This window comes from Anoplopoma fimbria, chromosome 6 (assembly GCF_027596085.1).
Source record: "Anoplopoma fimbria isolate UVic2021 breed Golden Eagle Sablefish chromosome 6, Afim_UVic_2022, whole genome shotgun sequence".
Taxonomy (NCBI): Eukaryota; Metazoa; Chordata; class Actinopteri; order Perciformes; family Anoplopomatidae; genus Anoplopoma; species Anoplopoma fimbria.
Window position 1 is genome coordinate 21,386,318 of NC_072454.1, and position 10,823 is coordinate 21,397,140.

At 39.5% G+C, this 10,823-nt stretch overlaps 1 protein-coding gene across 1 annotated transcript; it reads left to right on the plus strand.

The window, feature by feature from the left end:
* ncapd3 (non-SMC condensin II complex, subunit D3) lies at positions 1-10,792 on the plus strand (the record flags this gene model as incomplete). Its single annotated transcript, XM_054600354.1, is given in 19 exon segments — positions 1-16; positions 112-209; positions 302-411; positions 827-934; positions 1,405-1,519; positions 2,224-2,319; positions 3,182-3,420; positions 3,952-4,031; positions 4,659-4,796; positions 4,911-5,044; positions 5,192-5,400; positions 5,759-5,869; positions 6,013-6,180; positions 7,264-7,376; positions 8,075-8,139; positions 8,659-8,706; positions 9,206-9,259; positions 9,361-9,409; positions 10,398-10,792. Coding segments are annotated over 19 exon segments (2,021 nt in total), but the record flags the coding sequence as incomplete, so codon positions are not given.
* Between the last annotated feature and the right edge of the window lie 31 nt (positions 10,793-10,823).

The window sequence follows — 10,823 nt, forward strand, 5'->3', positions numbered from 1 at the left end:
GGGACAGCTTGGTCAGGTGAGAGGGACACACAATGTTTATTGACAAAATTAACAGCTGAGAACCCAGTGTTTTTTGTTTTTTTTACTATACTACTTTATTTTTGCTCTTAGTTCAAAGAACGTAACTGCGACTACCTGCTGTCACATCCTGTGTGTGATGGGAGACATCGCCGTGCATTTGAACGAAGACACCAAGGACAGGATAGTTGGTTAGTAAATGTGGAGTGAGATGATGGGGTATTTCACAGGAGTACAAGAGTATGGAACTGTCATACATTTCTCTTTCTGTCTCTCCCTCTAGGTGATCTGATGTCGTGGTTGAAGACTTTTACTTTGTCTCTGGAGGTGATCTGTGCTGCCGTGGAGACCCTTTATCAACTCGGCCGCAGCGAAGACGTCAAACAGACTCAGGTTTCTCTTTACAACTGGACTGACATACAGTTTCATAATAACAAATGTTAGGGTGCAAAATGTAGAGTTCCAGGCCATAGTTCCGTTATTAAAGGTCTAACATTAGACAAAAATAAAAATGAATGTTTTAAATATTTTAAATATTCATGGCCAGTATTAATATTACTAATGTGTTTTGAAATGGGTTAGAGTGTTTGTTAAGTTTAAACTGTTTTCATGCTTCCCATAATGCTTTTGATGGCTTTATCTTTATTATTATGGATTATGTACAGAATCTAAACTAGCCAAAGTAACAGCTCATCAGCCAGCGTTAAACAGATTCTCCCGATAGGATTTCATAATTAAATCAAAAGACGACTCATCCCCAGTTCCCGCTTTCTGTCATGTCCTATGGGATTACTTTTGTTTGCTTCAGGCTTTTCTGAACCAGCACTGCGGTGAGCTGGTGTCTGTGTGCGAGGCTTATTTAGCGGGCATCATCCTGAGAGAAAAGGGAGCCGAGAACCTCAACGAGGAGCTGATGGTGAGACATAACCCTTCACTTGCTTTTTCCTTCCTACCCAAATACTTTCTATACATTGCAGGTTCAAAGTCAGGTTTCATTCCTGACCTGCTGCTCTTGGATAAACATCGGCCTAAAATATGTCATATGTTTTTTTTAATCAAGTATGGTTTGTTTTATTTGAGATCAACATATACTGTATACATCAGTTGTGACACACATTCTTCCTAAAGCCGTCTGCTGCTCACCTGAGCTCTGACCGCTCAGAGAGAGGAGCAACGAAGCTCCCCGCTAGTCTCAATTTTGTATTATTCCATGTATTTTTATTTCCGGTTTCAAAGCACTATGTGTTTTGGGAAAGCACGTTGTTTGGGTGAGGAAACAGCATTTAGTCAGGTTGGAGGGCTGAAACTGAGGAAAAAAACCATGTCTGGTAGTTGTAAAGCTGTGCTTGTGATAAAGGTGTAACTGAAAAATGCTCTCTGTTCCAGGTGAAACACCTTCACACTCTGGGTGTGGCGTCACTCCAATGTCCCGCCAAGGTTGGCAAAAGGACAGTGCTGCTGGTGGAGTCTGTCCTGACAACACATTCTGACCAACTAGCAGGTAATGAGAACTGACATCTAGGAAACAGAGATACTGTGTTTTTCAAATCCACAGGATCTGAAATAATGTTTCCCAGTGCGTTCTGATCCAACATCTAGCAACCTTGTTTGATGGTTCGAATAAAGAGAATTGCTGAGAGTAGTGTCAAGTGAACTGCTCTCACCACAGTGGGACCAACCAAACCAAAGCACAAGAAACAGATAGCTAGCGTGCGCTGGAACTTCACCAGAAAGCACGGGATCGTGCAGTCTGCGATCATCATCCTAACACTTGGGGGAACGCTGGCTGAATACGAGTTAGTACAGCCTCCAACTGATGGTCCATCTCAGGGAAACATGACAGCTACAGTAGCTCAAATTTTTTTTTTTTGGAATGAATAATACTTATTCTCTGTTATTTTTATATATATTGCCTCATGTCTTTATTTCAGGATTAATTACATAGCCATATTCATTCGTTTATTAATTTCATAGCCATATTTTATGTATTTTATATTTAATGAGACAGATCTCATCCAAATGAATGGGACGGCTATATTTCTTCACACAGGGGCGTCTGTCAGTATGGATGCAGCCTAACACTTAATAGACCTGTCAGTGTTTACTTTGTTAAAACATTTTCTGAGGGCTTCAGCCTATCATAGAGATAATAGCCCAAATCGTCACATGTATTCTGTGGTAACATGTTCTTTATGTCGGTGACAGAGAACCAGGAGGAGCTGCCAACATCACAGCCTCTGTCCCAGTTCAAAGCGAACTCTCTGCCCACCAGAGTCCGAGCCCATGGAGTCATCACTTTAGGTAAACTGTCCTTCCCTCACTCTATATCATTCTCCTCTGTCTATTTCAGTAATGTCTGATGGTACGAGTCCAAAAGGAGTTTTTGGATGCGAGGGTTCATGCCGCTTCCCAGCATTAGACACCTGACAGGCTACCACCTGATACTGAAAAGTGCATTTTTGCCAGAAATAATCCATGAAGTTGCTGAATCGATCTTAATTTAAGATCAACAACGGTTAGTTAGTTTAAACGTTTTTCAGGTAGTTTCCAAAAGTGGCAAGTCGCACTGGACGCCCCTAATTTACATAAAGTGTCCTAAACTTTTTGCAAATGAGGAGCGATCCAACTTGATGTCTGGTCTCAGGATGCATTGCACAGCTGCTTATTGTAGCCTTAACCCATTGAACTGTGGATCACCAGGTAGCCACGCCCTACATAGTTGTACTTTATCATCTATTTTACTCTAAAAGGGAACATAGTTTACTAAATGAACATCATGCTGTATTGAAGAAGAGCTGAAACTAGAGATTGAGAACATAAACTCATGTTTACAATGTTTACTGAGGGAATAAATCAAGAGAGAAGTAGGGTCATTTCCTCATAGACTTCTATACAATTGGATTTTTTGCAACCAGAGGAGGCGGCCCCTGTTGGCCATTAGAGAGAATGGAAGTTTAATGCACTTTTACATTGGTGCAATTTTTCATAACTGGAGGTGGCCGCCTGTTCCTTACATAGACAATGAATGTGAAGCAGCGACATGATGGATCCTGTGTACACTTACCATGTATAAACATTGTTCATGGTCTTAACCTCCAGTGCATTTCTGCTGTCTCATCACACATCTAACGTTTCCTCTCCGTTGGCGTCTATCGTGTTTCAGGTAAACTGTGTCTGCAGCATGAGGAACTCGTCCAGAAGTACCTGCCGGTGTTTGCCAGGGAGCTGGAGGTCGGCACGGAGGTTGCTGTGCGCAACAATGTGGTTGTGATTATGTGTGATCTGTGCATGCGCTACACCAACATCGTGGATCACTACATCCCCAACATCTCCGCTTGTCTGCGGGACAGTGAAGCGGTCATCAGGGAGCAGACTCTCATCATGCTGACCAACCTGCTGCAGGTGGGAACTGTTCAACACTTTTTTCACTGGGCTACAGTTGGACAAATATATTCAATTATTTATTGCAGCTTCATAAAAAAAAATAAAAATGGGGTGATATCAACATCTATTATTTTAAAATGGAAGGATTATTTGCTCCCTCTAATAACATGTTTCTTTTTTCTTCAGTTGACTTGATATAACAACAAGCAAACAAATGCTATATAAAAAAATGGAATTGTAAATTACAGGGTAAAAATCAACAACTTTTTAACTTACTTTTTTTTTAATTTAATGTATTTTCGGCCCTGCTGCATTTGTAAAAAGTCATATATATATATATATAAATATAAATATAAATAAATGTATGTGAGTATTGTTGGAGGGAAAATCTATGAATCCATTGCCAACAACTGCTTCTCTGTAATTGTTGTGCAAATAACAATAAAATAACTTGAAACCAATCCCTTTCATACTACTAGGCTGTTCTCTGAGAATCTTTTAGTGTTTTCAGTGTCCATCCCTGACTGCCTGTCTTATTTTTTTTTCTAGGAGGAATTTGTGAAATGGAAAGGCTCCCTCTTCTTTCGCTTCATGGTGGCGCTGGTCGACCCGGACCCTGCCATCGCCAGGTAAATCTCCCTGCACAGATAGAAAGATGATGGCTAGGTAGATCATTTCCAAATATAACATCTAAAAAATATAGAAGAAAACGATGCTCACCCTGTATCAAATTTACAGATTATCATACTTAAAACTATTATATTTTTGTAACCTTATGTGCCGCTATATTCACTTGCTACCTAATCTTGTTTCAAAGGACTCTGACCGAAAGCTTGCTTTACAAAAAAGCTTATTGAACTGTGCTTTGAGAAAAAATAAAACAACTAAACAAGTGATTTTAAAACCGTGTTAACCCTTAGATCAATGCATCAAATTGACAGTGGCAGTGTCGGAAAAATTGAAAGCACATACTGTTCTGTGGTTCTTTAGTATCCAGTTAGACCTGGGCTGCATCATGTATTGTAGGATTTACCAAAACAAACACATTGGCAGTCTTTTGAGGTATCCATGACATGATAATAAGGAATGCATATGCGATTTGTTTTTTTGGCTCTAGCTACAAAAGCAGTTTAACACCGTAACACTTTAAACCTAAATCTTTGTTTTAGTGTTGTTACTATCTAATATTGCTCTGTGTGCCTGAAGAAATCCGGCACAGTATCAAAACCTAAGTGCCTCCTGTTTTCTTGCCCCAGCATATGCGAGTACTGCCTGCTCCACCTGTTGCTGAAGAAGAACCCCGAAATGTTCAGCCAGCACTTCATCGAGTGCATCTTCCACTTCAACTCCTACAACAAACACAAGTCCTACAACAAATTCACCCAAAGTGAGAGGTATGAAGCTGTGTGGATATTAGTTCTGTCATCCGGTCACCATGTAGCTTTATGTATCCTGTTTTTTTTTTGTCTATTCATTGGCTTATTTTTTATTTTTTTAAATCCTTGCAGAGAAAAGGTTCGGTTCTCACTGAAAGGAGCTCAGCACCGGCAGAACCGTTTTCGGATCTACCGCTTCCTGTTGGAACACTTCACGGACGCCCAGCGCTTCAACATCACCGTCAAGATCAACCAGACCATCTTAGGTGAACATGTGTGTGTGTGTGTGTGTGTGTGTGTGTGTGTGTGTGTTGTGTGTGTGTGTGTGTGGATTGAAAAGTAAAAACCAGCGCAAGAAAGCGCTTGTGCAAAAAAAGAAGTCGCTCGTAACATCTTACCTTTTCCTATCCCAGCATGCTTTGCAGACGAGGAGCTGCCGTTGGATGCGGATGGCGCCGAGATATTGTCAGAGACCTTCAACATCTTGAGTCTGAAGGAGATGAAGCTGCAGGCCATAACTACTCCAGCAGCAGGCGCCACAGGGGAGGAAGCAGAGGAGGAGAACATGGCCACCATGGCGAAGGTCGTCCTGCAGGCTGCACAGAAGAAGGTGGTGTCTCAGGTGAGAAATGTTATCCAAATTACTTGCAATCAATTACATTCCTTTACTAATGTAATTACTCAGCTGCGAAAGTAGTGTTACATGACTTGTAACTTTACTTTCATTTCTCAGCTCAGCTATGTCAATGATCACACTTTATATAATCCCAACCGACACGCCACAGCCGCTGTATTTAAAATGTGTAGAATTAAATGTGTCAATATTTCAAAGTACCGTCAAAATGATAGACAACAAGACAGTCTAACTTAACCACTGGTCTGATACTAATACAAGCCTTTACCAGCTGTTAAATATCACTGCAAAAATTCTGTGGAGCTTTCGGGTGAGCTCCTCTCAGCGTCCTGCTTTTGGTCCACAGGTCCAGAAGAAGGCCTTCATAGAGAACACAGTTCCTCTCATCATCAGCCTGAAGAGCATGCTGGAGCAAAAACACTCTCCCGTCCTCAGAGACCTCATGGCCTACCTTCAGGTGAGACCACAGCACTGACACATCAACGCTCTCTGCATCTTCATTTGAAGAGGGAACTGATGTTCAGCACGATGTATGGCCCTGGAGCAAGAGGCCCCCTCTTGCGAGCCCGCTCCCAAACTTTTTTTGTGGCTCTACTCTAGGTAACGATGCAGGACTACCGTAACGAGGTGAAGGAGTTTTTCTCTGGGGACGAGCAGCTGGCGGTTGAGCTGGAGTTTGCTCTGAAGACGGCTGAGAAGGAGAGAGAGATGGCAGAACAGATGGACAACTGCAGCTTGACAGGAGACGCCAGGACTCCCACTGCACAGGTCAGAAAACACCACATACACAACGAACACGAAGAGGTGAGATACTGAGTGCAATTGCCAGCATTTAATAACAACAAACTTTTATTTGGTAGTCTCGTATAAAAAAATATTCCTAATTATTCCACAATATATTAATTGTTTTTAGAACAATGGTGGAGATTAAATTAGAAGTTAAAACAAACCAAACATGTATTCCATTGTATTTTTTAAATTTGCATTGTGATTTACAGAAAAGCATAAAACATAAAATGTTAATAAATAAAAAAAATTATATAATGTCAGATATGCACTCTGCTAGGATGAATATGTGAAAAGTAGTTGTTAACTCTGATGTTTTTGTTATGGCATTCTAATTTTGACAGATATTTGCTGTCTTTATTATAATATTTAAATAAACTGTAAACTAAAATAAAGTGATTAGAGCTGAAACGATCAGTCAATTGATTGATTAGTCAGTCCACAGAAAAGTAAAGAGGAACTTTTTCCATAACTGATTTATCAGTTTTGTAAACATTCTAAACTTTTTCTAGGCTTTTCTTGACCTTCTATCACAGTAAATTCTTACACAATAAAGGACTGTGGAAGAATGACCAAGAATGATTAATTGATTAATTGACACTACAATCGGCAGATTAATTGTTGATAAAATTAATAATTATAGTGTGTCAAAAGTGTTTCTAGAAGGCCTGGAGATCCGTAAATTGATTCAGATTAAGCATCTAACGTAAAGCCCTTAAATGGTCCTGAGATATCATATTGTGTAGATATTGTAAATCTGAAAGTCTTTTTAAATGTTTCTTGATTTTTTTTCCCTTTCTAGCCATTCTTTGTTTTAATAGATTTTTGAAAATATAAATTAAAAAAATTTGCACTTTCAAATATAAATAGATTTTTAAAAAATAAATACAATATATGAAATATTACCTTAAGTGTTGAGAGGTTTATTATTTCTGTAAACTATTCTCTCATGTTTAAAAATGATTGATTTGTTTAAGTTATTACATTATTAACAAGTTGCTGGCCAGTGTCTCTGACTTCCCTGCCGTCAGTGAAGGTATCATGGTGGTTCTGCTCTCTCCTCAGTGTTCAGTCCAGGGCTCTCCCGTCAGGACCAGGCCACTCCTCCCGTTCATCTTCGCCACACCACAGCCGCCACTTCGGAACACCCTGTCTGCCAGAGTGGCACACACTGACAGGTAGGTTTTTCCACCACAGCAGCTCATCAACATGAAAGACTCACTCAGGCTGTTGTCCTCTTTATATTGATCATTGAGTTCAGTGGACAGCGTGTAAGGGTCATTGTTGATTTAAAAAATATATATATACGTTTGAGCCAGGGAAGGTGGGGTAATATTCAGAAAATAACTAAACATTTCCAAGATTAAAACGCTTAATTTAGTATAATTTGGATATACTGTTGGATTGAAAATTTAACTTAGTAGAAAAACTCACAAATATGTATATGTGTGTCTCTGAGATTAAACTCAGAAATGTACGGAAAAAGAAGCACTACTGAATGACGGAACAAATGCTGGTATTGAATCAGCAATTTTTCATTGGATTCCCTTGATTTCTCTTTAGTTGAGCATGCTCATTGCATCAGTGAGAAAAAAATGACAATATATATATATATGTATGTGTGTGTGTGTGTGTGTGTGTGTGTGTGTGTGTGTGTGTGTGTGTGTGTGTGTGTGTGTGTGTGTGTGTGTGTGTGTGTGTGTGTGTGTGTGTGTGTGTGTGTGTGTGTGTGTGTGTATGTGTGTGTGTGTGTGTGTGTGTGTGTGTGTGTGTGTGTGTGTGTGTGTGTGTGTGTGTGTGTGTGTGTACTGTGTGTGTGTGTGTGTGTGTGTGTGTGTGTGTGTGTGTGTGTGTGTGTGTGTGTGCGTGTGATCAGGCGTGTGCACAGTTCCAGGCGGGAGGAACATGTCCGGTCTAAGTCAATCGCTCTGGAAGGAACAGGTACTACTTTTAGTTGGGGATTAGAGGGTCTCAGCACAAATCACATCCCGTTTTCATCTGGATTAGTTTTAAACTGATTATTATCTCATTTTAATCCAGCTGAAATTTTTTAGGGGTTTATTCACATGAAAAAAACAACAATTTTGCCATAATAAAGGAGAGGATGTTGGTTTTGTTTTTTACAGATTTGTTTCTGCTGAAAAAAAATATTTAATTTACCAGTTTTAAATTCTATTCAATGGGTACAGACAGCTTCTTATGGAGTTGCATCCGTTTTTGGATACAGTCTTTCAAAACTAATTTAAGGAAATGGGGCGGGAAGCGGCTGCACTTTATAAATTACAGATTAAATCTATATTTGAGCAAAGATGTAATGCAATTATTTCATATCATTCCCAATCTGATTGTCATCGTTTTGATACTTAATCCAATCAGACCGACTGAAAGTAGTTTTAATCCAACATCAGTATTTGATGGGAGTCACAGCGTCCTGATTGTATTTTTTCTTTGACTTCCCAGTGATGTCTAAAGGAGCCGTGAATAACAGAGCCATCAGCACACCAAAAGGTACAACTCTATGGCGGGGTGTGAACCTCCACAGCTCATCACACACCTGATATTCAGTCCGTGCTGTCATCCACATGATCCTCCAGCCTGAGTGTTACTGGGATGCAAAAACAGACTTGAGACTCCTCTTCTACACATGGTTGTGTTCTCACAGCTGAATATATTTTCCTTTAAAGTGTATTTTAAAGCTTATTAAGATTCTTTCCAAGAGTCAAATGTTCAGATGGATATTAATCTCATGTCTGTGTTAGGTGTCGAGATGTAATTAGCCTAGTTTAGCATAAAGACTAGAAGCAGGGGGGCAACTGTTAGCCAGCTCTAAAACTCACTGATTAACACGTTGCATCTCTTTGTTTGATCTGATAACAGACTAAAATCTAACAAAACAACACTTTATGATTTTATGGGGAGTTACATGCTGGAGCCATTTCTTAAATACATTTTAGATATACTTTTTAATCAATTAAACATTTCATCTGTCCTCCTCCCTTTAATCCAGGAGTCAACATTAACTTGACGTTTGATGAAGGAGTCAGCGCGATCTTCGGAACAAGTAAGCTGCTCTGATTTCTCACTCAATCCCACTCATCCGGTGTTCAGGCAGCAGTGTGTGAGCATGAGAACATTAATCTGTGTCTACTGTGTCCCCCACAGGTGTCATCGGGGAGACCAGTGTTCTTCACGTGCGGTCAAATGAGCAGCAGTGAGTGCACTACTTCGATCATTGCGTCCACACATTCCACTTTTTTGGTCACAGTTCTTGTTCTAGAGGGCACTCTCACATATAGTTGGAGTGCAGTAACAATAGTTTCATCTAAATAAAAAGGTAAAAGCCGTATTTTTACTCACCTTAAACCACCATTTGTGAATGAAAAATCAACCCATTATCATAGTAAGTACAGTAGGTCAGAGGATTCCATGTCCTATATGGTATATTCTTTGGCATCAAGCCCTTGTCAGGGAATCAAACATTCTAGATTTTTTGCACATAGCGCACATTTCGAGGTCAAAGACACACTTGTAAAATGCATTTCACTTCTTATAAATTCTTCGCAATGAAGACACCCACCTTGCCTCTTATTTTTGCTGCTTACCCTTCCTCCCTACAGGAGAGTTTTTTTGGAAGAATAATCACTAACAAAGCTGCTCTAATTTGATGATTAACACATTTACCTATAAACTCAATGTGAGCCAGGCCACCTCTGCTTGTGGTCTGGCTGATCCGATCCTAAATGCGCGGAGCGCATAAGCAGATGACAAAATTGTCATTTAAAACGACAAGTCTTAACAAGACCATAGATACTTCAAAGGTCATTTCACTCAGCTCGGAACCTTCGTAAGCAAAAAAAGACTATTCACCCGCAACCTGTCTTTTCATGTGATTTATTGACAAAAAAAAGTAAATCTACCAAAATATGATTACAATATATTCTTCATACCAGTGTTATATCTCCACACAGTTGTATTCGTCCTGATTCAGAGATATCTTTCTATGAGATTTCTGCCTCCACACAGTAAAAGGAAGGCGCATGGAATCAAGTTTTGTGGTCCTCACAATACCTTTTCATTTGGGGCCCTTTCAATTAGAACTGCCTCTGTTTCTAGTCTTAAACATTTTTATTTATATTTATTTACACCCATACAGAGAAGGTTTCATTTTAAAACTCTGCTCTGGTGTTTGTGTATTTCAGAGCTCACGGCCTGAGGCAGTGGAACGTGCAGTCTCCTCTCCGCCAGAGGAAAAAGTCCTCTAAAGTTTAGATGACATACCACCTTACGTCTGTTTATTTGTCTTTTCAACAACTAGTAGTAACTACTCATTACTTTCCATTCACGTGCTGTTGATTTATATTCCCTCATCTTTATCATTATATACATTGTCATTTGTCCTTTCATCTGTTTGGTAATAAAGGTATAGAATATGTTTTTGTTGCCAGATTCTTGTTGCCAGATTCTTGTCAAAACATTAATTAATATTCCTACTGTTTGATTAGTTTTTAGCTGGGAGAATCAGTGGACAACCAATTTCTCATGTGAATATCAAAATACCCTTGTCCTGAGATCCCATGTGAATAAAAACATGTAAACAAAATGTAAAAAGAAAAAAATAGGTTTCT